A 25695-nucleotide genomic window follows, 5' to 3' on the forward strand; every position below is an offset into this window, starting at 1 on the left:
TTACCAATTACAGCCTGAGTGGGTTCTGGACCAAAGCAGCACATTATCAAAAAGGGGACATGAAAAGGAATAAAGGGTAAAAAGAAAAAAACATTTCCTTTCCTGGTCTCTGGTTCTCCCCATAAGCCTGTGCAATCTATACTATCTTCATTCAATTCAGATTTAATGCACATAAAAATGTGGTGCCTAATGCGTTTTCAAAATTAGTTCCCTTCATCCCACTTCTCCTTTTGCTGCTTGGCAAGAGCTCAGACAACGAGAAGGAAACAAAGGGGCTACCTTACTGGAGTCAGGTTAGGTAAAGGGTCTTAGCCAATGAGATCCACAAATGACAATGATTCTGAAACCTACTAGTCTCCTGCACAATCAGTAATGTACCTACAAAGCTTTATAAATTTGGGTATTCATACATATATGACAGCAAGATTAACATTTGGACTTCTATTAAGGGGCAAAAGGGTGTATTATTCTGGTGGAGGACTAACCTTCAACAAAGAACTTTTTTCTGTAAACTCCAACAGCCAAGAAAAGTCCTAGGCATCTATCTTTGCTAGGGTGTGCTAAGAAAAACAATATAAAGAATAATGGGACCATGTGCTGGCTGGGTCGGTTTCGTTCTTAAAATATAGGAAAACGTCAGAATACCCAGGGACCTGTGAAATTTTTTTCCCAACATCATCATTTACAACAACAAATACTGGAGATCTAAAGTCCCTAAAAATGCTGATTGCTTTAACATCTTTTGTTGGAGCTTACCTAGGTGTTTCTTAGGTATGCTAATGAACTGTGTTCTTTAGGCTCCTTGAATCCACAGAAACAAAAATGTGAATTTCAAAGGCTCAGAGGGGAATTAATGGCCTGGTAGAGATGCCTCCCCACCCCAAATCTGATGGGAAGGGTAGAAGGAAAGATGGTAAATTAAAACATTTATTACACATTTCAGAAAAATTTAGCAGAGAGATAAGTGGGTGAAACTAGAAGCTTAAGACAACAAATGAAAAATGAATACCTACCAAAAGGAAATTAAGGGTCGGGCGCAGTGGCTGAAGCCTGTGATCCCAGCATTTTCAGGGGCTGAGGCAGGCAGGCTGCTTGGGCCCAGGGGTTCAAGACCAGCCTGGGCAACATGGCGAGAAAACTCGTCTCTACAAAAAGTGCAAAATTTAGCCCGGCATGGTAGCGTGCACCTGTAGTTCCAGCTACTTGGGAGGGTGAGGTGGGAGGATCGCTTGAGCCCAGGAGGCAGAGGTTGCAGGAAGCGGAGATCACACTACTGCACTCCAGCCTGGGCAACAAACAGAAACCCTGTCTGCCCCCTACCAGGCTCAAAAAAAAGGAAAGAAGTTAAAATTAAAAGTTGCCTACCTCCCTTGGAATTTCTTTCTTCACTAAACATTGAGACATAAATGACACACACAAAGACAGTTAATACAAACTTTGATACAGATAGCCAAAGTTGATATTATGATCTATATACTCCAGAGATATGCATGAGATACCGGTAATGTCACTTCTCTCCCAGTTTGAAAAATATCTAGGATCTTTCTTATACACACAGAAAATGTTCAACAATATCTACTTACTACAAAATCATTTCAGCAAACTATCAGCCATTTCTTATAATACCACCAAAATACCATTAATTATCTAATAGACATTCATCTACAAGCTTCCCCGCAACCCCCAAACTTTGTCCACCCTTCCCAGGCCCTATGCTATCAACACAGCACATACTGCCCACATCTAGACACGCAGGTGGCAGGGAGGGTGGGGATTGGCAAAATGCTAATTATTCCAACCCTGGCTTCTATTTTAGATTTTCTACTGCAGCTATTGGTCTGTAGCCATGGGGATAGAAAGCTGCTGCTCAAACTTGAGATGTCTGAGACATGGAAATAGGGAGAAAAGACCTGTTCCAAATATTACTACTCAAAGTTTAAACACAATCTGAAAGCTTCCTTTAAACACGATACCCATTCGCCTCTTAAGGGCTAGTCTGGAAGTCTCTAAACTCTTTACCTTAAGAAATCCATGTGTCAATTGTTTGCCTAAATGCCCTTATTATCCAAAGTTAATGGTTTCAAAATAATTAAGGGACAGTCAGATAATCTAAACCACGCAACACAGAAAATTCAACTGACTCTCACCTCCACATCCAATATATTTTACTATTCTTTCAAGAGTTTTGTTTTTTTTTAAACCTCCAGGTCCAACGTCAAAATACTCATTTCAAACATTTCCACAGCTTCATTCAAACTAATTACATTTGAATTCATTTTCCCAAGGGAACCCAGTTTACTGGAGTTGGACGCAGTTTCCACATGGGAAAGATGCAATCCCTCACAAAACACACTTCTGAGGAAACGACTTTGGATTTGAAGAGTATCAGTTTTACTTTGCACTAAAAAGATGGCAAAAGGCAAAAGTTGATAATGATGTGTCATGTAAATATGCATTCATGTCCAACTAACATGAAATAACATGGTTTTAGTATAATCTGAAATCTTCTAAAATGATATGCATTCAGAAAGCACAACAGAATCATTTTCTATACCACTAGCAGCAGGGGACAACTGTTATTATATAATTAATATACAACACAGTTGTATATTAAAAGGCAAACTTTTTTTTTGCACCTCCCCACCCCACACACGCACTGAAAACAAGCAAAACAAAAAAACTTCACAGCCCTATTTTGGAATATAAACTTTAAGATATGTTATTTAATAATCTGAACAAACTAATGAATGTCTTTCCAACTCTCTCAATTCCTCATCTTTATGCTGACAGCAAGGGGAAAAAGACTCAATTCCTTTTTTTTTTTTTTTTTTTTTGCTGCTATTGGTTAAAACGAGATTTGAGGACTGACCTTGGTTTCCTATTTTCCATTTTACTCTATCTACTGAACCAAAGAAAAGCAGGAGTTGGTGACTGTTACTGCTAGCTATATTATTTAGTTTGCACCTTTCAAGCCACAACATATTTATGATTCTTTTAGTGATGCCTGGATTTTCTTGTTTTTACCAGAAACATCCAATCCGAGCCTAAAATTTGTTTGTGAGATCTGATATGCTGGTAAACTAAAAAACACATGTTGACAAGCAACTTTGTTTTATGTCAAAGTGTAGTATAAAAATCCTAGCGGCTCACTAATTCTAAAAAGGTGCCTCAAGGAGTCCAGTTGCGACGTAAGGAAAGACAACCACCTTGGAGCATAATGCTTAAGTATTTCCCGACTGAGGATGCTGCAGATTTCATTTGGTGGTACCATCACTTTTCAGTTTTAAAAATGTAATGGCAATTTTCAGAAAGCCACATCATCAGCTACCTGAAATCCCCCCGCCCCGCAATCAGCTATGCTACCGCCCATCCCAACCCATACCCAATAGCACAGAAGTACAACCGTCTATTAGCATCAGAAACAATTCATATTTAATTACCTTCATCCAATTTGATTCCATTAAGCCAACCAGAATCAGCGCAAGATGTCAAACCATGATCCCATATATCATTTCTTAGACTAAAGACTGATGGAGTCAAGTATTGAGATTCGCTAAGGGGGTCAATTGGGGGAGAACTCCCTATCTCCATTGCAGACAGGTAAAAACTTCAAGACATCTGAAACACCAGAAGAATCGCTAACCCTTTAACCTGGTATTACCATTATCAATTCTACAGAGTGCTACGCAGCCTGTACAGTACTGTAATAATGACTCAGCCCCACTACAGTTTGTTCTACCAATACTTAGGAAGTCTTTTCACTTAGACCTAGATACGGTTTCTGCTCCAAATTCCTAACTCACTGTCAACGTTTTAAATATAAATAACAGAGTTTTCCAGCAGTTGAGTATGGGCCAGAATGTTCTAAATTACATACAAACAGCTACAATTTTAAATATTGTGAAGAATGAGCTCCAAAAGGTGTGGGGGGTGGGGCGGGGGGAATCTTTTATATCTTAGGGGATGAGGGCAGGCAAAATGAGACACGTTTGATTTTAATATATGAACTTGTACAGTTAATCTGTAAGATGGGTTAGGCCCTCTTAAAATCATGCTTAAGCAATATCCTCTTAATACAAAGTTCAACAATGACATATCTGGGCATAAGTAAACATTGATTTCTACTTTTTTTAAAGTGTCTTTCATAGTTACATAAATCAATCACTGGTTAACAATGTATTACTTGAGACAGCAAGCATAGTTACTAACACCACATCTTCCAGACAATATTCACAAAGAATAATTACACCAGTGTCAGACCTTTATGGTGGCAGGGAGACAGTCAAAGCGCTTTTTCTTTTGAAGAAGCGTGTTTAGATAAAAAGCAAATGACAAATTATCAAATCCTTCCTTCCCTCTCTCCTTTTTCAGCTCTGTAAGAAAACAGAGATTTGCGGCTTTTTATTTTTTCATGCTAGTATCATACAGTATCACTCTAGCATAGTGGCTCAGCTCATGGGATTTAGAGTGGTCAACTCACGGCCCTTGGGCAAGCTAGTAAATACACTGAAGCCTCAGTTCTCTCATCTACAAAACAGAAATAATAGGACCTAACTCACGATGGTCCTTCCAAGGATTACATTTAATTAGATGACCCATGGAAAGAGCTGAGATTCATGCCTGGCAGTAAGTATTCAATACATAATAGCTATTATTGCTATTAAATGTGAGCCAACACTTCTAAAAGTCAACATAGGCAGATTACTTCAGCCTCTATAAAAATGTCAGTAAAGATCAATAACCCAACCCAACCAGCTCACAATCATTCACGTGACTTAGGTGAGAACCATGTAAGTTAACTTTCTCACAAGAAGAAAGGGCTAAACTTTGTTTCATTACTTACATTACCTACTCAGCCCAGCCTGACAGCCAAAAGAATACATTCTATATTAAGATCCCACCTTCCTCTAGCGAAGTCAAAAGGACTTCTTACAGCCTCACCTGCACATCCTTTCTTTGCCCCTGTATCCCAAAGAAACTTGTCTATACTGTGGTTTTCTAAACTGCAGGCCTCACCTCCTCCCTCTTTTAAAATCGTGATAGGTTGGTTAAATGTACTTAAGAAACACTCCAATCCGACAATTCTCTGCGTCCAGTCTTCCACAACCCTCAGCTCAGAAGTCACCTCCTCTGAGAAATTTCCCCATCTTCAGATAAAATTAAGTCCCCTATACTTCAAAGCATTTTGGGTACACATATGCCCCAGTAATTACCTTATAATTAACTAATAATGTCTCCCCCAATAGACTGAATTGAGAGCAAAGGAGTGTTGTGGTTACAGATCAGCTCTACACTAAGCACAGTGGTTGGCACATAACTGGTGCTCAAGAAATGCCATACTTTAAACCAGATTCTCTCCTGCTGGATGCCCCACTTCAAACTCTGAACATAAGGTTGCTCTCAGTAGAGCAGGCTAACATGATGGACTGCTGATTACAACACTAGAAAACCTACTCATCAGCTTCTCCCATTGGAGAGGTTCCCGGAACCCAGACTCAATTGAGCAGGATTATGCACCATCAAAATCAGTGGGAATTCCCAGCACACTACAGAAGGTACCTTCTCCTTCAACAGGGTTGTTCGAAAGCCTGCAAGGATGAGTTTTTTATTGGAGGAATCTTCCCTGGGTAACTGAAGTGGAAATACACAAAGAATAAATGCCTTGATTTGACTGAAAAGGGTTCAAAAACATAAAGAATTGGAAAAAACAAGCTAGTTCTTGATTCCTGAAAAACAGTGGCTCGTGAAAAAGAATGAACAGGAAGCAGGGGTGGGTGCTGGACACTCTTTGTTTCAATAAATAACATCTTTTTTTCCTCCCTACAGCCCAAACGAAAAGGCCAACACACCAGGTCCACAAGAGATGCTCAACAATCTTTCCTTGCAACAAGTACAAACTAAACTGTGTTTCCAAAAAAACACTACATTGGGAACCTCAGCCACAATGAAAAATTCCAGTCACTAACAGTTTAATTTTTTAAAAATCCAACATTTACATTAGGTGACCCACAGAGAACTTGCAAACTTTCTTTAGTGAGGTACTGCTACCTTTGCAAAGAACCTAACTTGGGAAAAACAACCTGGAAACGTAAAGAACTCCACAAACGGTGACTTTAGTTTTAGAGCCGTAATTCCTATCATAAACATCCTATCGAAAAAAAAAATTAACAGTTGCCTAAGGAAATCTTTCATTCTGGAAGCAAAAAAGGAAACAAACATGAAGCAGAAAGGGAATAACCCCCAAAATAAAGTTTAAAAAATAATAATTTAGTCCCCCATCCTTCCCTCTCTGGTGAAGTATGTGATTTATATAGCTTTGCTCTGCAGAAATCTCGTTCTGGGCAGCTCAAGGAAGGAGCCGAGGGAGGGAGAGAAAGAGACACAGGCACAGAAAGGAGAGGAGAGAGAAAAAGAAAATGGCGCAGAGACTAAGTCCCGACCGTCGACAAGGCGACTTTCCCGGGAGGAATCCCGGCCCGGAAAGACCGCCCGAGGCCGGGTGGCGGACGACACCGGGTCTCCGTTGCCCCCTCTTGGGAGGGCCGGGATTTGGGGGAGCTGGGGTCCCCGGAAAGGGGGTCAAGAGGCGGCCCGATGGGAACAATGGGGCCGGTGAGCGAGGAGCCGGGACTTAGTCTCTGGGACGCCATGTCTGTCCTCTGCCCGGCACCGGCAGGGCGCGGGGGAGGCGGCCGGCGGCTGGGGGGCCCCGGGGTCGGGGCAGGGGGCACACTCACCATTCAATCGGAAATCCGCTTCGATCTGGAAAAAGAAAAGGAGAGAATATCAAACAACAGCCACTTTAACCCCTCTGGCGGCGAGCGCGCGCGGCTGGGGGCCTGGCCCACCCTGCGCCCCCAGGGAGGACGGGGTCCCGGGGGTGGCCACGGAGGGCAACCATCCCCCCTCGAACTGTAACTTCGCGGCCCTTGTTCGCGGCCTAGCGAGCCGATCTACTCCGGCGGGCGGCACCTCGCCGGGGGCCCCGGCCTGTCAAAGCGGCCGGGCCGGGGCTGGGGTAGGGGCCTGCGCCGGGGGTCGCGGGACGGCCAGGCTGGGGTCCGGGGCTGCCGGGGTCAGGCCGGGCCGTACCTGGGAATCGTTGTGGAGGTGGTCCCCACTCATGTCGGCCCGGAGCGACGAGCGCGGCGGCAGGCTAGGCGGCGTGGGGGAGACGCAGACGGCGAACCGGCCTGTGCGGGCGGACGGGGACCCTGGAGCCTCGAGGAGGCGCAGGTAAGCGGCGGTGACTGTGGACCCGAGACTCCAGAAACGGCTGAGGCTGCTACCACGGCGGCGACGCTGCCTGACTGCCGGGCGGGCGGCGAGAACAGACCCCACCAGTTGTGTAACAGCCTAAGTTCGCATTTGGGCTCACTGCGCCTGCGCGGTCGCTTTTAAACAACACGTCGACGACGTCAGCGCTCGCGGAAAGAGGCCGAGGGTTGCGGCCCGCCCCCTCGCGGTTCGCCTGACGGACCCGGGTTTGCATCGCAAGCCCCGCCTCCGGACCGTGCGCGCGCCGCTGTGATTTGCATAAGGAGCCGACTCCTCCCACGGCGTCCCACCCCAAGCAGCCTCCCCTTCCTCTTCCTACGCCTTTTCTCGGAACCCCGACCCCTCTGCTAGGCAGTGCGCAGGCGCCACCCGGGCACCGCCTCCGGGCCAGGGCTGGCCGCGCAGCCACGTGGTGGGCCTTTAAAGGCCGCGGCGGGACCCAGGCGGTCTTGGGCCAGCTGGTGTCCCACGTTCCCATCTATTTGGAGCGGCGAGTGCCTTGGCAGCCGGGACCCCAGAGGTCTCCCCGGCGCCTCCTTTCTTGCTAAGCCGGCCCTGAGGCTGCCTGGTGGGAGGAGTCCCCTCCCCAGCCTTTGTCCAAGCCCTCCAACTTCTGGAGTATTTCACGCCCACTTGTTAAAAATTATTTTAATTTTTCAACCAACCAAGGGTCCGGTTTAGCCCCAGTTTTCCGCCGAGTACATGTAGCCCTGGGTCACCAAGGATCTGATTTCTTTGGTTCATTCTACAAATACTTACTAAGCATCCGCTATGAGCCCAGGAATTGTGCTGAGGGGAGGGGAAATGCAAGAGACCAAAGGGAACTGAACCTGTCTCTATCCGCGGCTGTATCCCTAGCATGCTGGGAGGACGGGGCAAATGGGGAATAGAACTACCTTTTATAGAGCATCTATTCTGTGCCTAGCTCTGAATTCTGAACAATAGCTCTGTGAGGTCGCCTGTTTTACAAAAGGCAAACTGTCTTAAAGACAAGGCACCAACAACCACCTACCTTGCATCTATAGTTGGATGCCTCTCAAGCTTCTCTGGGGATGAACTCAACTCCACTTAGCTAGAAAAAGCCCCAACCTGACACCTTCCTTTCCCTCATTTCCCACCAGTCCCGCTGATTACTTCTCTTCACTCCATCTACTTCTCTCTGCCGCCCATAAGCCTTTGAAGTCGGCGTTCTCTTGCTTGGATTAATACAATACGCTGGCCGGGGGTGGTGTCTCACACTTGTAATCTTAGCACTTTGGGAGGCAGAGGCTGGCAGATCACTTGAACCCAGGAGTTCAAGACCAGCCTGGACAACATGGCAAAACCCCGACTCTACAAAAAAAAAAAAAAAAAAAAAAAAAACCTGGCAGGGCGTGGTGGCATGTGCCTGTAGTCCTGGCTACTCGGGAGGCTGAGGTGGGAGGATCACCTGAGCCAGAGGAGGTCGAGGCTGCACTGCACTCCAGCCTGGGCAACAGAGTAAGACGTGGTCTAAAAACAAAAACAAAACAAAGCACAAAAAAGCACTGCACTCCAAAACACTACACTCTAACGGATTGCTGCTTCCATTCTTGGCCCTCTCCTAAACTGCATTCCAACAATTACCAAAGTGATCTTTTCAACATGCTAATCGAACCATTACTCCTTTGTGGATATTGCCGCATCTATTACCACTTTCACTATTATTTTTAATATGTTAATTGATCTCCTTTTTATTTACCTTCCTCCTGTTATGTGTGAAATAGTATCTATGAAATCATTTGGAAGTAAATATGAAAAATGTTCATCCAGTGGACCATCAGTATCTTTATCACATCTAATGGTAAACATTAGATGTGTTTATCACACCTTGTGAATGCTTCAAGATCAACCTAAATATCACTTTTTCAAAGTGACTTCCAGGCACACTACTGACCCTGCTTCCACTGGCTGACCAAGGGTGCCTTTTAGGCCAGGCATGGTGGCTAACGCCTGTAACCACAGCACTTTGGGAGGTCAATGTAGGTGGATCACTGGAGGTCAGGAGTTCAACAACAGCTTGGCCAACATGGTGAAATCCTGTCTCTACTAAAAATACAAAAATTAGCAGAATGTAGTGGTGCACACCAGCTATTTGGGAGGCTGAGGCAGGAGAATTGCTTGAACCCGGGAGGCAGAGGTTGCAGTGAGCCGAGACCGCACCACTGTACTCCAGCCTGGGCTACAGAGGGAGTGAATCTCAAAAAATAAATAAACAAAAATAAAACAAAGGGTGCCTTGTAGTATCTATCTCCTTTGTAACACTTATGACACTTGTTATTAAGTTACAAATGGAGTAATTGGTTTCCTGTCTATTTCCCCTATAGAAAGCAAGGTCTGTGAGGGGGTGGGGGGAAATCTTGTCCATCTTGCCTACCACTGAATTCCCAGCACCTAGCAACAGGCCCTCCTACAGAAGAGGTGCTCAAGAAATGGGCAAATCAAAGCAGGTTACCCTGCTTTGGTTAGGAGCACACATTTGGAAGTCAAATCAACTTAGGTTTGAATTCTGCTCTGCTGTTTGTTACCTGTGTGATCTCAGGCAAGTTGTTTAACTTCTCTGAGTCCCAGTTTCCTCATCCATTCCGTGGTGATCATTGTGGGTCTTTAATAGACTATCAAAAAATAATTGTTTGAGGGCAGGCACCTAGTAAGTGCTGAGTCTTGGATTCATCCTCAGGTTGGCCTGACTCCAAAGCTATACTCTTTCTCTGAAGCAAGCTTCCAGAGCCAGTTTTGCCTTGCTCTTGGTGTCTCTTCTCATACTCTTCCCATCTCAGGATCAATCCCTGGCCAAAAGATGAGGCATCTGCTTGCTGCAGTGAGTCCAAGATAATTTGAGGACTGCCTTCAGGAAAAATGGTACATCCACACTACTCCACTCTCCCAACCCCCATTTCTCAGGGAGAATCTGCATTTGCTTTTTTTTTTTTTTTTTTTTTTTGAGACAGAGTCTCACTCTGTCACCCAGGCTGGAGCGCAGTGGCACCATCTCGGCTCACTGCAACCTCTGCCTCCTGGGTTCAAGCGATTATCCTGCCTTAGCCTCCCAGGTAGCTGGGATTACAGCCATGTGCCACCACACCCAGCTAATTTTTGCAATTTTAGTAGAGACCGGGTTTCACTATGTTGGTCGGGCCGATCTCAAACTCCTGACCTCATAATCTGCCCACCTTGGCCTCCCAAAGTGCTGGGATTACAGGCATAAGCCACCGTACCCAGCCTGCATTTGCTTTCCAGGTCCCTCCAAAAAAGACTAGGTAGGCATGAAAACAGCAAAGACTTCACAATGGCAGACCGAGGACGTCCCCATGCATAGACATGGAAATATCCAGGCGGTCTTGTCACAGGCTGAACTCTGCCAGCATGTGTGGCTGGCAGTGCTCAGAGGTTGACTGACTTACTCTGTCTTACAGAGGCCATTCCTGACTCCTAACACTTCAAACCCATGTCCCCACTATATGGTACTTGAGGAGATTATTGATAGTGCATGGACAAGCATTTTAATTCTAATAGATATGTATTCCAATATGTATAAGAAAAAAATGACCATTGTTTTACGGATATAACTGGGATGAGGCTTTTTAAAAAAATGATTGATTTACATAAAAACATATAGGAATAGTGCACAGAGGAGACATATAAGACAAATTCCAGGAAGGTTATAGGCAAATAAATGAGGTTTGGGAAACACTGCTTTAAATCAAGACTGTTCACTCATGGACCATCCCAACCCTTATAAAAATAACTAGCAGGTGAAAACTGGTAGTGTAGGTCTGTCTCCAAAGTATGCATTGGGAACAGTGGACGGTTTATAGATAATCCACTAAAAGAAGAGGTCCACATACAAATACATACATTATTATATTTACAGTTAAACAGGTTTTTTTCCCAGGCGCCTTCTCAAGGTCTTCCATATGCAAATACTTATGTGACTCTTGAAAAGAGGGACCTGGAGTGCAGCATCTCCAAAATGTAGGTAAACCCGGCCAGGAGCGGTGGCTCACGCCTGTAGTGCCAGCACTTTGGGAGGCCGGGGGGGGGGGCGGGGGTGGATCACCTGAGATCAGGAGTTCGAGACCAACCTGGCCAACATGGTGAAAACCCATCTCTACTAAAATTACAAAAATTAGACTAGGAGCAGTGGCTCACGCCTGTAATCTTAGCACTTTGGGAGGCCAAGGCAGGTAGATCATCTGAGGTCAGGAGTTCGAGACCAGCCTGGCCAACATGGTGAAGCCCTGTCTCTACTAAAAATACAAAAATTAGCTGGGCATGGTGGCACACACCTGTAATCCCAGCTACTTGGGAGGCTGAGGAAGGAGAATCGCTTGAATCCCAGAGGCAGAGGTTACAGTGAGCTGAGATGGTGCCACTACACTCCGGCCTGGGTGACAGAACGAGACTCCATCTCAGAAAAAAAAAAAAATGTAGATAAATCCAAAAACACTTTTTTCCGGACTACCTCTTGAGACTTGGACTTTTTGGGGGTGGTAGAGAGGGTGCACCATTCCTGGAGGTACTGCAATCCAGGTCAATGTGTAGAGTGGACAGAGCAAGCTCCTATTCCATCTCCTTGCTCCAAAAATCTACTTATTATATTATCCTCAGATAGAGAATGTATCAGATATTAAACTGGTAAGAACAGATGCTGCACATGATCTTAGCCAGAAGGCCAAGAAGCAATGAGACTTGAACTTTTTGAAATGACTGAACCTCGAGACTCTTGATCTAGGTGGTCATCCAAGATTTAATTCTTATTCATTTGATTCTGACTCTCTTAGGTTAGTTATCAACCTGGCCCAACTCTTGTCTCCCAGAACTGAACACCTCTAGGGTTGTCTAAGCAACTCCTGCTTTTCAGGAACCCATCCATCTGCACAGTTTCCCCGGACTGCAAGATTATGGAGGAACAAGATACACAAATACACAGATGTGCTGCTACAGTTACTTGGACCAGGATGGGCACTCGATCCAAGCTGAGCCACTCAGGTTAACTTCCTTAAGGCTCTAGAATTCAGAAGAGGAGAATGGTTCCATCTATCTTCTTGTGGATAGATCTGTAGTATGTAGATTAGGGAGCTGCTCCTGGCCGTACTTGCTGTCAGAAGGGCCAGAGAAACCTGGAGATGGGGGAGGAAATAGGAGGAAGTGGGTGGAGGAAGAGATAAGAGATAGAAGTCCCTGCCGGGGCTTTGGCTCACACCTGTAATCCTAACACTTTGGGAGCCTGAGGCGGCTGGATCATTTGAGCCTAGGAGTTTGAGGCCAGCCTGTGCAACATAACAAAATCCTGTCTCTACAAACAGAAATTAGCTGGGCATAGTGGTGTGAGTCTGTAATCTCAGCTACTAGGGAGGCTGAGGTGAGGATCACCTGAGAGGCTGAGGCAGCAGTGAGCCAAGATGGCGCCACTGCACTCCAGCCTGGGTGACAGAGTGTCACCTTGTCTCAAAAAAGAGAGAGAGAGAACCCTGATGAATGAAGTTCAGTACCCTGGTTCCTACTTTCTCCTGAAGCCTGGTTGCATGGTTCCTGTTCTAGCACCTTTAAATTGATTCCCCCTTTTGCTTAATTGCACTCTAATGGGTTGGTCCTAATCTCCACCTGATTCCTGGGCACTCACAAGGCCTCTGTTATCCTTTTGGCATCCCCTCTGGAGCTGGCATGCTGTGGAACAGGATGCCCCTCCTGACATTTTGACCCTTGGATGCTGGCACATTCTTGACTTTGCCAATTCTTTGACAACGATGTCTTCTAGCAGCTCTCCCCGCCAATGCCTAAGAATCTGTTGCCCTTTCAAGATTCCGATTCCCTTGGAAAAGAACCTGCTGGGTGCTCAAGAAAGGAGATTCAGGCTGGCAATCTCAGGAACAACCAGAAGAGCCCTTTGCCTCCTAGAATGAAACAGCTCAGCAACAGTTGAGATGTGCGGAATAAAAAGGTCAGAATCAGGTCGGGCGTGGTGGTTCATGCCTGTAATCTCAACACTTTGGGAGGCCAAGGCAGGCGGATCACCTGAGGTGGGGAGTTCGAGACCAGCCTGACCAACATGGAGAAACCCCTTCTCTACTAAAAACACAAAATTAGCCAGGCGTGGTGCTGCATGCCTGTAATCCAAGCCACTAGGGAGGCTGAGGCAGGAGAATCGCTTGAACCTGGGAGGTGGAGGTTGCGGTGAGCCGAGATTGCACCATGGTACTCCAGCCTGGGCAACAAAAGGGAAACTCCCTCTCAAAAAAAAAAAACAAAAAAAACAAAAACAAAACAAAACGGTTAGAATCAATAAGACAGCTGGCAACTCTTGAATTGTGAAATGAGAGGCAGTCAAGCAACAAAGATGTAGGATCCTGGCCATGTGGCTTGGGGCAAGAAAAGTAGTCCACTTGTATCTCCATTGTTTTCCTGCCAGAAGACATCCTTTCTGTGATGAGGACATTTATTCATTCAACCAGCATTCCCTGAGGAATGAAGGCAAATAGGTACTATTTACCTATTGAGGCTGGCAGGTCCTATACTAAGCCCTAGAGATATAGCTATTTATAAGATCTAATCGTCATGTTGGAGGAGTGCCTAGTCTGATAATCAGACAGACGTATTCCCCAACTGTAACCCTAAGGTATAAGGAATGATAGGGAAGAGGGGGCCAGCTATCAGTTGCTATGGGAACTCTTGAGTAAAGGAGCACATCCAACTCACCAGTGGTGGTGGGGGCAATATTAGGAAAGGTTTCTAGTTGGACGCTATTCTTGAAAGATGAGGGGGTGCTAGCCCGTGGAAGAGAAGAAAAGATATTGCAAGAAGAGAGGCAATATATGCACAGTCATAGCTTTGGTCAGGATGGAGCAGAGGGTAAAAGTGAAGATACACCGAATGTAGACTGGGCAGGTGGAAGAGGCCCTCCTAGTGCCGGTGGAGATACTGCAAGGTGAACTATGACAGGGTTTCAAACAGGTACAAGAACAATCACAGGCAGCAGAAGGGGAAAAGTTTGGTGGAATTGACACTGGAAATAAGCAGATTAGCTAGGAGGTCCAGGGAGAGCATTGTGTTTCAGAAGCAACCTTAACCATGGAAGATCATTTGCAATACCTGAAGACGCAAACTGTGACGGGGACAGAAGGATTTGGCCTGTGTCAAGGGTATAGCCCAAATAGAAGTTGTGAAGCAGCTCTCTCTGAATCCCCCTATCTCAATGTGTGCTCTTGGGATGACCTTTGGCTGCCTGAGTCCAGCTGCTTCCAACTAGAGAACTAGCAGGCAGTGGGAGGCATAGAGGCAGAGACCAGGCTCCAGGAAACACTGGAAGATTCTAAGAGTGAGAGAAGCTCCTAGATGCCTCAGCATTACTTCCAAGAAAATGGAACAGAAGTAGCTGCCTCACTCAGTAACCAGTAGGTGATCCTTTAGCCAAAGTTGGGTTTTGAAAAGGCCTACTTCCCTGTCCTCCCTCCCCACAAGCCCTCCAAGTCCTCAATCCCCTCCCCTCCACCTCCCCAGAGCCTAGTTCACTCGAGCATCTTCTCTCCCTCCTGCATGGCAACTTCTCCTTCTCCCAGTTTTCCTCCTTGACCCTGTCAAAATTCATGTCTCACGTTAATTGGTTGCTTACCACATCTCTGCCCTGTGCTGAGTGCTTCACATACATTTTCATTTAATCATTGCAATAACCATATGAAACAGGGGCTACTTGTTCCTTCATTTTACAGACAAGGAAACTGAGGCTTAGGAAAGTTAAGTAAGTTAACCTGCCCAAAGTTACACTGCTATTGAATGGGGGGGCTATGATTTGAACTCAAGCAGTGTGTATATGGAGCCCAGTCTTAGAACCCCTAACCTGCTTCCCAAGTTGTCCTTAGGTCACTGTTGCCCTCATCTGTGTTTGAAACATTCGGAAAGGACAATCTACACGTGCTGCCTTTTCTGCTTTACTTTTCATTCCTTAAACACTGTCAGTCTGGCTTCCATTCTAATCAGGGACTTCCTAGTTTCCAAATAGAGTAGCCTATTCTTCTCCACTTTCCTGCAGCCCTCAATGACAAGGATGAGCACATTCTTTGAGGTCCTTTGCATTTGGATCCAATGACCATTAATTCTCCTGGCTTTTTTCCTACCTCTCCAAATACCATTTATTTCTCCCTCTCTTCTTTCAGCACAATTTAAGGGATCCCCAAGATTATATCATCAACCTTGTCTTCTCTCTATATGCCCCCCTCTTGGTAGCCTTATTTTTTTTTTTTTTTTTTTGAGATGGAGTCTCGCTCTGTCGCCCAGGCTGGAGTGCAGTGGTATGATCTCAGCTCATTGCAACCTCACCTCCCAGGTTCAAGCAATTCTCCTGCCTCAGCCTCCCAAGTAGCTGGGATTACAGGTGCCCACCACCACACCTGGATAATTTTTGTATTTTTAGTAGAGACGAGATTTTACCATGTTGGCCATTCTGGTCTTGAACTCGTGACCTCAAATGATCCTCCCACCTTGGTTTCCCAAAGCTCTGGGATTACAGGCATGAGCCACCGCACCCAGCCAGGTAGCTTCTTAAATGAATGTCTCTAGCCTTGACTTCTTTTTAGAGCCGTAGAAATATTTACCCATATGCCTATTGCATGTGTCCCCTTGATGACCCCCACAGCCCTTTGGTCCTGGGTTCAGCTCTTCTCCTGAAACTGCCCTTCCCTTCTATGGTCCCCGCTTAGCAAATAGCTCTATTCCTCCCGGTCACTCTGGCTCAAAACCTTGAAGCCTCTTGAGTTAACCCTTGATCCTGTCCTCCACATCCCATTGGTGGCTACTACCTGTATGGAATCTGCCCAAGACCTTCTTTTGTAATTGTCCCTCCTTCGCCAGGTTCTCATTGCATCCTGACCCTTCTTTGGCTTCCCTGCATCACTCACACACACACACACACACACACACACACACACACACATCAACTATGAGCTATGAGCCAGGTACTATGCTAGTACTAGGAATTCAGTCGTGAACTAGAAAGACAAAAGGCCCCTGCTGTCAAGGAGCTCAGGTCTGGTGGGTGAGACAGAGGAGGGAACAAGTAATTGTCACTTACTGTGATGAGCGCCTTGAGGATAAAGTACAGTGTGTTTGCAGTAGGAACCCTTTAGAAGAACTGCCATCCAGAATTACAGAGTTAGGCACGGATTTCCAGTGGAAATGGCATTTAAATTTAGGTCTCGAAATGGAAACAGAAGTCAGCCAGGTAAAGGTTGGGGAGAATAAAGAAGGCATGTGAGGGAGACAAGCACTCGAGGCCAAGAGAACAGATGGGCAAAAATTTGGAAACTGGAAAGTGCAGGGCTTATGTGGTGAATGCCTGGTAATTCAGTACGGCCAAGGGGTAGAGGGTGAAGAGGAATATTGAAATATGAGGCTGGAGGGGTAAGCAAGACCCAATTCATGGAGGGTCTCTAAGGCATTTGCAGTTTATCTTCGTAGCACTGGGGAGTCACTGTGAGCTGCTATGAGTGATGGGGGAACATAATCAATATGTGTTTTAGAAAATATTACCTACAGGCTGGGCGTGATGGCTCATGCCTGTAATCCTAGCACCTTGGGAGGCCAAAGTGGGCAGACTGCCTGAGCTCAGGAGTTTGAGACCAGCCTGGGCAACATGGCGAAATCCCGTCTCTACTAAAAAAATACACACACACACACGCACACACACACACACACTAGCTGGATGTGGTGGCGCACACCTATAATCCCAGCTACTGGAGAAGAGGGCACAGGAATTGCTTAAACCTGGGAGGCAGAGGTTGCAGTGAGCTGATATTGCGCCATTGCACTCCAGCTTGAGTGATAGAGCAAGACTCTGCTAAAAAAAAAAAAAAAAGAAGAAAGCAAATGGATTTGAAGTATTCAAGACTTGAGGCTTGGCTAGGCATGGTGGCTCACACCTGTAATCTCAATGCTTTGGGAGACCAAAGCGGAAGGATTGCTTGAGCCCAGGAGTTCAAGACCAGGCTAGGCAAGATAGCAAGACCTCATCTCTCTCCCTAAAAATGTTTTTCAAATTAGTCAGGCATGGTAGTATGCACCTGTAGTCCTAGCTAGGCAGGAGACTGAAGTGCAGGGATTACTTGAGCCCAGGAGTTTGAGGCGATAGTGAGCTGTAATCATGCCACTTGGCACTCTACAGAGTGACAGAGTGAGACGGTGTCTGTAAAACAGAACAAAACACCACACGGAGCTTGTTAGAATACAGTTAAAAGGTTATTGTCATCATTGAGGCAAAAATGATGATAATGGCCCTGATCAGCAAAAAAGCCATGAGGATGGAGAGAAGTGTATGTGTTTGGGGGATATTCATGGCATAGGGTTGATGTATTAGTGATTGATTATATATACCAGGGAAAGGGAGGGGGGAGTTAAGGATGAGGATGGCAGTGCATTCACAAAGACAGGGAACACTTGGGATCTGTTTTAAGGAAAGATGATGAGTTCACTCTGTACATGTTGAGTTTGAAGTGTCTGTGGGTTAGCTGAGTCAAGATGTCTAGTAGGCAGCTGAATACGTGGGTTTGGAGCTCAGGAGAGGGACTGCAGTTTGTTAGTATCAAGGTAGTACCTGGAGTTAATTACACCAGATGATATCATTTGGGAGGGCCTGGAAGGACAGCCTTATTTTAGGAATGGGCCTGAGTTAGGAATGAAATAGAAGGTGAGGAAGTGGAGATAGCAAGTTTGAACAAGCCATTCAAGAGATTTAGCTACAAACAGTAGGAAGAACATAATGCAGCAACTAAAGTAGCCTGGCATTAAGAGAGGGGTTTTGTTTCTTTGTTTATGATGGACATGACACACTCATGTCTAATAGGAGGGTCTGCTGATTTCCAGTTCTGGGCCTTTTGGCTCATCCCAGCAACCTTGACAAAGTACTAGCAGAGTTGATATGCCAGGAACTCTGGGTCAGATAAAGAGTGAGGTCCGTTCAGAGGAGACACCCCTCTTTGCCCCTAAGAGGTGACAAGCTGCTTCCAACCTCACCTCCAAGATTCTGGGACCTTTCTCACAGGAACTCACTTGAGGATTGACTCACAGAACTAGTTTTTCAGGATGGCTCATGCAGGTCCCTGAGGATATTCTCCGCCCAAACGGCAGAGTCCAGGTCTACAGGGTCTGTCCCTACCTTTCCAGGATCAGCTATGGGTGCCTCGAAAGGGGCCTGGCAGAACAGACACCAGTTCTGGTGGTGGAACTAGAGAAGGACACTCAGAGCCCAGGAAGATGGAAGTTCCTCCTCAGATTCTGCAATGCAGTCAAGTTCCACTGACATTCCCTGATGCCTATTTGGTGCCAGGCCTGGCTAGTAGTTCTGTGATGAACTCAATAGGGCTTCCACTTGGAGGCAGAGAAAATAGATAATTACAATACAGAGTTCTGGGACCTCGTGAGAGAGCCCTCAAGGCTGGAAAGCCAGGAAGACTCAAAGGGTTTGATGGGAGAAAGATAATGCTAAAAACTCTAAATTCTCCCACTGACCCAGAACTTAGCTTTCCTTCTATTTTTGGAAAACATAACCTAATGATTTTAACAAGCTATTTAAAACTATTTGTTGTTGTTGTTGTTGTTGTTCTGTGGACTTTTCCCTTCATGGTGAGCATTTGGGTTCAAAGGGGGAGACAGAACTTAGGGAACATATTTGCACAAGCCCTTACAGAATGTTCAAACCTAGCCTTGGAACCCTCAAATTAAAAGCAAGTGAGGCCCCCATTGCTGGATGTTGGAGAGCCCCTGGGCTCAATCCTCAGACCTCTTTTCTTTGTCCTCTTGATTCACTATCTTACTCACTCCTGTGGCTTTAAATACCAACTATATACTGAGAAGTTCTAAGTTCATACCTATAATCAGGGCCTTGCCCCCAGGTGTCAAACTTACGTATCCAGCTGCCTACCCAGTATTCCTATTTGGACTTCCAACAGGCTTCTTAAACACAATGTGTGCCAAATCAACCCTCTATCTTTCCTCTCAAACCTGTTCCTCCTTTGGTCTTCCCCAATCATAGTTAATGAGTTAATGGCTCAGGTCATCCTTGACTCTTTTTTTTTTTTTTTTTTTTTTTTTTGAGACAGAGTCTAGCTCTGTTGCCCAGACTGGAGTGCAGTGGCAACATCTCGGCTCACTGCAACCTCTGCCTCCCAGGTTCAAGCAATTCTTCTGTCTCAGCCTCCTGAGTAGCTGAGACTACAGTTGCACACCACCATGCCTGGCTAATTTTTGTATTTTTAGTAGAGACAGGGTTTCACCATATTGGTCAGGCTGGTCTGGAACTCCTGACCTCTTGATCTGCCCGCCTCGGCCTCCCAAAGTGCTGGGATTATAGGCGTGAGCCACCACACCCCGCCTCCTTGACTCCGTTTTGCCTGCCTATTCCCCCTTATCCAATTTGTCAACAAATCCTGTTGACTTCACCTTCAGATATCCTGACGTTAACCATTTCTCACCATGCCCTTTGCTTTTACTTTAGCCCAAATTGCCATCATCTCCACCTGGTTTAATGTAGGCATCTCCTAACTGGTATCCCCTGCTCTATGTTTGTCATCCCATGGTCTATAGTCAGAACAAGTGATCCTTTAAAACAGAGTGGTCCTATTTAAGACTTGAGATCCTGGCCAGGCATGGTGGCTCATGACTGTAATCTCAGCATGTTCAGAGGCCAAGGTAGGAGGATGACTTAGAGCCAGGAGTTCAAGATCATCCTGGCCAACAGTGAGATACTATTTCAACAAACATTTTTAAAAATTTAGCTGGGCATGGTGGCACATGCTTCTAGTTCCAGCTATTCAGGAGGCTGAGGCAGAAGGATCTCAAGCCCAATAGTTTGAAGCTGCAGTGAGCTATGATCATATCATTGCACTCCAGCCTGGGCGACAGAGGAGACCTTGTCTGTTAAAAAAAAAAAAAAAGAAAAGAGAAGAAAAAGGGCTGGTGCAGTGACTCACACCTGTAATCCCAGCACTTTGGGAGGCTGAGGTAGGGCTGGTCACCTGAGGTCAGGAATTCGAGACCAGCCTGGCCAACATGGTGAAATCCCGTCTCTACTAAATACACAAAAAATTTAGTGGTGGCAGGTGTGGTGGCAGGCGCCTGTAGTCCCAGCTATTTGGGAGGCTGAGGCTGGGTGAATTGCTTAAACCTAGGAGGCCGAGGCTGCAGTGAGCCGAGACTGCGCCACTGCACTGCAGCCTGGGCCACAGAGTGAGACTCCATCTCAAGAAAAAGGAAGGAAGGAAGGAAGGAAGGAAGGAAGGAAGGAAGGAAGGAAGGAAGGAAGGCAGGCAGGCAGGAAGGAAGGAAGGAAGATCGGTCAGATGTGGTGGTTTACGACTGTAATCCCAGCACTTTGGGAGGCTGAGGCGGGTGGATTACCTGAGGCCTTGAGTTTGAGACCAGCCTGACCAACATGGTGAAACCCCGTCTCTACTAAAAATACAAAATTAGTCAGGCGTGGTGGCACATGTCTGTAATCTCAGCTACTTGGGAGGCTGAGGGAGGGGAATTGCTTAAACTCAGGGGGCAGAGGTTGCAGTGAGTCAAGATCACACCATTGCACTCCAGCCTGGGCAATAGAGTGAGACTCTATCTCAAAACAAAACAAAATGTAAGATCTTGTCACTCTTCTGCACAAAATTCTCCAGCGGCTCCCATCTCATTCAGGGTAAAGTTAAAGACTTACAGTGGCCCCAAGACCCTGCCACACCTGCTCCCCTCCAAGGCCTCCCTTGACCTCATCTGCTGGTGCTGTCCACCTTGGTCACCTCTTTCCAGCTACACTGGGCTCTGTAAAAGCCTATTACACAACACTCATTCTCCAGCATTAGCCGTTTGCATTTGTGGATCTTTCTACCTTGAACTTCCTCCCCCAGATAGCTCCATGGCTAGGTGCCTCTCTTCTTTCAGATACTTGCTAAAATCTCTCACTAAGACAGGCCCTGACTACTCTATTTAAAATTACAACCCTCTCCCCTCAGCTCTTCCCTCTTTTCATCCCTACTTTATTTGTCTCCAACACACTTGTCACCATTTGGCCTACATAATATTTTACTTATTGTTTTCCCCCTGTAGGATGTAATCTTGATGAAAGCAGCAATTCTTATCAGTTTATTTATTTATTTATTATTTTTGAGACAAAAATAATATTATTTTGTCACCCAGGCTGGAGTACAGCAGTACAACCATGACTCACTGCAGCCTTGACCTCCCAGACTCAAACAATCTTCCCATTTCAGCCTGCTGAGCAGCTGGGGCTACAGGTGTGCGCCAACATGCTCAGCTAATTGTTTATATTTTGTAGACACAGTGTCTTGCTATGTCGCCCAGATTGGCCTCAAACTCCTGAGCTTAAAGGTGTTCTTCTGCTTTGGTATCCCAAAGTGCTAGGATTACAGGCATGAGCCACTGTGTCCGGCTTTCTCAGTTTATTTAGTGCCACATTTCTACCGTCCACAGAAGTGCCTGACACACATAAGGTACTCAATTAACATTTGTTGAATAAATGAATTAATTATGGGCTGCAACGGACTCCTAATATGTGTGAAGCAGGGGCCTGGAATGTGCCAGAAAACTCCTTACGGTGAATAACATAATTCCCTTTTTTTTTTTTTTTTTTTTTTTGAGACGGAGTTTCACTTTTGTTGCCCAGGCTGGAGTGCAATAGCACAATCTTGGCTCACTGCAACCTCTGCTTCCTGGGTTCAAGCGATTCTCCTGCCCCAGCCTCCCGAGTAGCTGAGATCACAGGCACAAACCAACACGCCCAGCTAATTTTTTTGTATTTTTAGTAAAGATGGGATTTCTCCATGTTGGCCAGGCTGGTCTGGAACTCCTGACCTCAGGTGATCCACCCTCCTCGGCCTCCCAAAGTTCTGGGATTACAGGTGTAAGCCACCGCACCCAGCCATGATTCCCACTTTGCTGATAAGAAGATAGAGGCTTAAGGCCGGGTGTAGTAGCTCACACCTGTAATCCTAGCACTTTAGGAGGCCAAGGTGGGTGGATCACCTGAGGTCAGGAGTTTGAGACCAGCCTGGCCAACATGGCGACACCTTGTCTCTATTAAAAATACAAAAATTAGCTGGGTGTGGTGGTTCACGCCTGTAATCTCAGCTACTTGGGAGGCTGAGGCAGGAGAATGACTTGAACCTGGGAGGCAGAGGTTGCTGTGAGCCCAGATCACGCCACTTCACTCCAGCCTAGGCTGAAGAGCAAAACTCTGTCTCAAATAATAATAATAATAATAATAATAATAATAATAATAATAAATAAAAAGAAGACAGGCTTGGGGAAGTATGAGTGCCCTTTTCCTCTGTTCCTATAGCAACCTGTGCATGGCCCCAGTCTCAGCACCTATCATACTGCGCTGTCATTATCCATTTCCTCAACTAGATGTAAGATTTTTAAGTTCAGGGACTATCCTCTCTCTTATTTATTGTTGCATCTCCAACACCTGGCAGAAAGGTGGGCACATAGTAGGTGCTTAAGAAATATTTCTTGCATGAATACATGAATAAAATGGGCAAGTCAGGGTACAAACTCACAACTTTCAAAAATAAAAGTCTCTGCCCACCCCACCCCCATCTGCCCTAGAGTGTTCCTGAGACAGCCACAGAGCCAACAGTTAAGTCCCTCCCCCTGGCAGAGTGCCTTCTTGCAAATCCTCACCCACAGAGTCAGAAGTATTTTAGATGGGGAGAAGTATACACTGGCTGACAGTTTTTTCCCATCACACCAGGCAAACGGAAATCATTTCTCCAGTCAATTCCTGCCAGTCCTCTAGAGTCAAGGTCTCTCTTATTCCTTGCCTCCTGATCTGCAGTCTGCCTCCCTAGTTTCCCCAATCCTCAGCTGCTGAGTCAAGCTCCCTGCCCATCCATCCACTCACCCAGCCTTCAGCCAACAGCCTCTGTGAGCCTGCTCTGGGCCATGGGAAAGCTGAACTAACCCCCATTCCGTTCCCACTGTGAGCTGGCTGGGTTCTTTACGTCTTCATTCCAACAAACTCTCTTTTGCCTCTTCCCTTTATACTCTCTGCCACCCCTGATCCCAAGTCTTAGGTCCGTGGAGATGGCTCATTCCAACCATGGATGACTGTGGGCCTCCTGTCTCATCTGCTTCTTTTTCTTGGCTCTTAATTTCTCTAGATCAGTAATTTTTAAACTTGTGTGTGTGTGTGTGTGTGTGTGTGAGATGGACTCCTTTGAGAAGTTGATGTGGGCTATCATATCTCTTCCTCTAATAAATATTAATATCTTTGCACTTAAACACAGCATTTTGCACAGAAGTTCCAGTGCACCTAGATCAAGATCTCTCCTCGCCTTCTCCCCTCCCCTCTAGATTTCTGGTTGTTTTTGGTTCCCAAATCAGTCCACCTGGTCTCCTTTCAGAAGCGGAAGCTTCTTCCTATGATATTATCAATACTGTTATTATTAACAGCAACAGCAAGATTTGTACATTTTTCATGCATCAACTGATTTCAACCTCTCAATGGTTGGTGCGCGATGGATGGTGTGTTGCCTATTATTAACCGCTGTGTTTTTTTTAACCTTTCCCATCTCCACCACCCAAAACCTACCTTCCCCACCCCTACCCTCACCCTATGGTGTATTGCCTATTATTCTTAACTGCTGTTTTCTTTGACCTCCCCCATTTCTACCACCTAAAATCTCTCTTCCTCAACACCACCCCCAATTCTCTGAAGCTCCCTCTTTCTCCCCCATCCACTCTTCAACTGACCACAGGTGGCTTCTTTGTAGTTGCTTGAGCATATGTGAGCCATGAAAAGGTTTCGTTTCCCCTTCTGTTCTCAGCCCAGCTGTGCCAGCCTCTGTGGTCCTTGTGAGCTTTAAATGAGGCACTCCAGACCCTTCTTACACAGGCCACGGCATTTCTGGAACTGCCACACCTAAAATCCAGGTATGAGGAAGGAAGGAGACACCTACTTGAACACCTACATTGTACCAGGCCCCGTGGTTGGCATAGAGACACTGAGCCCAACCTTTAAAGGCCTCAGCTTCCAGGTCCTTCCAGTCATCTTACTGAGGGGCACCTGGAGGCTCTGAGATTATTGGTCTGATTCCATCTGCTGTCTGTCTGTCTGTCTGGGGCCTCTTGATAGCATGGCTACCCTTTTTTTTTTTTTCTTTTTTTTTTTTTGAGACGGAGTCTAGCTTTGTTGCCAGGCTGGAGTGCAGTGGCACAATCTTGGCTCACTGCAAGCAATTGCAGTGAACTCTGCCTCTCTGGTTCAAGTAATTCTCCTGCCTCAGCCTCCCTAGTAGTTGGGACTACAGGCATGCGCCACCATGCCCAGCTAATTTTTGTATTTTTAGTAGAGACAGGGTTTCACCATGTTGGCCAGGATGGTCTCGATCTCTTGACCTTGTGATCTGCCTCCCAAAGTGCTGGGATTACAGGCATGAGCCACTGCACCCAGTCCTAAAACTTTTTATCAAAGTGTAATATAGGCCAGATGCAGTGGCTTATGCCTGTAATCCAACACTTTGGGAGGCTGAGGCAGGCAGATATGGGAGTTTGGGACCAGCCTGACCAACATAGTGAGACCCTATCTCTAATAAAAATACAAAAGAGTTAGCCAGGTGTGGTAGCACATGCCTGTAATCCTAGCTACTAGAGTGGGTGAGGCAGGAGAATCACTGAACGTGGGAGGCGGAGGTTGCAATGAGCTGAGATAGTGGCCACTGCACTCCAGCCTGGGTAACAGAGTGAGACTGTCTCAAAAAAAAAGAAAAAAAAAGAAAAAAATCATCTGAACCGAACCAAGAGTCTGTAGCCTCAAAGGGTATTTGACTGTAAACCAATCCTCCACTGAAGCCTTCAGAATCCCAAAGTGTGCTCTTAATAAATGGTCCAGAGCATGTCTGATCAGTTCCTCTGATGCTCAAGTTCTCTGCCCATTGTTGCCTTTTTTCCTTCTTTTTTTAAGTTCTGGAAAAAAAAATTAGAGACTCTGGGTCAGAGCCCCCTACCCGACAGAGAACTCTAACCTTGATCACTCCTTGATTACGAGTGACAGAGAAATCATCATCTCGCAAGACTACATATTGCATTTTTTAGACAGATCTGACAACTTAGATTTAAACTTTTTAAAACACACATGTGTGTGTGCACACACAATCAAAAAATCCTTGTTTGGGCTGAAATATGCTGCAATTTTTGTTCACTAATTCTAGGCCTGCCCTATGTGGCCTCCCATAATTAGTTTAGTCAATTCAGTAATCGAGTCTCAGGTGCTGAGGCACTTAAGGCAGACTTTCTGAACTCCACATTCTTCCTGTGGGGATCCTGGGATCTACTGAGTCAGGGATGTGACATTTGCCAAAGAACATTCCACTGGACACTAATCCCCTGAAAGGCCTTATGAAA

At 45.9% G+C, this 25695-nt stretch overlaps 1 protein-coding gene, 1 long non-coding RNA gene and 1 other non-coding gene across 3 annotated transcripts in view; all 3 read right to left on the reverse strand.

Moving 5' to 3' along the window:
- The window catches only part of TOP1 (DNA topoisomerase I), a 95653-nt gene extending 88282 nt beyond the window's left edge, over positions 1-7371 (reverse strand). The window contains exons 1-2 of the mRNA XM_008017324.3: positions 7093-7371; positions 6738-6762 (exon numbers count right to left, since the gene is read on the reverse strand). Of these exons, the coding sequence (XP_008015515.1) occupies positions 6738-6762; positions 7093-7125 (58 nt within the window). The 5' untranslated portion in view covers positions 7126-7371. The remainder of the gene's footprint in view (positions 1-6737; positions 6763-7092) is intronic.
- A 3409-nt stretch (positions 7372-10780) lies between these two features.
- The window catches only part of LOC119618572 (uncharacterized), a 48537-nt gene continuing 33622 nt past the window's right edge, over positions 10781-25695 (reverse strand). The window contains exon 3 of the long non-coding RNA XR_005234954.2: positions 10781-12419. This is a non-coding gene — a long non-coding RNA (uncharacterized lncRNA). The remainder of the gene's footprint in view (positions 12420-25695) is intronic.
- LOC119618720 (U2 spliceosomal RNA) lies at positions 11794-11983 on the reverse strand. The gene has a single exon (XR_005235084.2). It is a non-coding gene; the product is annotated as a U2 spliceosomal RNA (small nuclear RNA).

The sequence above is a fragment of the Chlorocebus sabaeus genome, chromosome 2 (genome assembly GCF_047675955.1).
Source record: "Chlorocebus sabaeus isolate Y175 chromosome 2, mChlSab1.0.hap1, whole genome shotgun sequence".
NCBI classification, from domain to species: domain Eukaryota; kingdom Metazoa; phylum Chordata; class Mammalia; order Primates; family Cercopithecidae; genus Chlorocebus; species Chlorocebus sabaeus.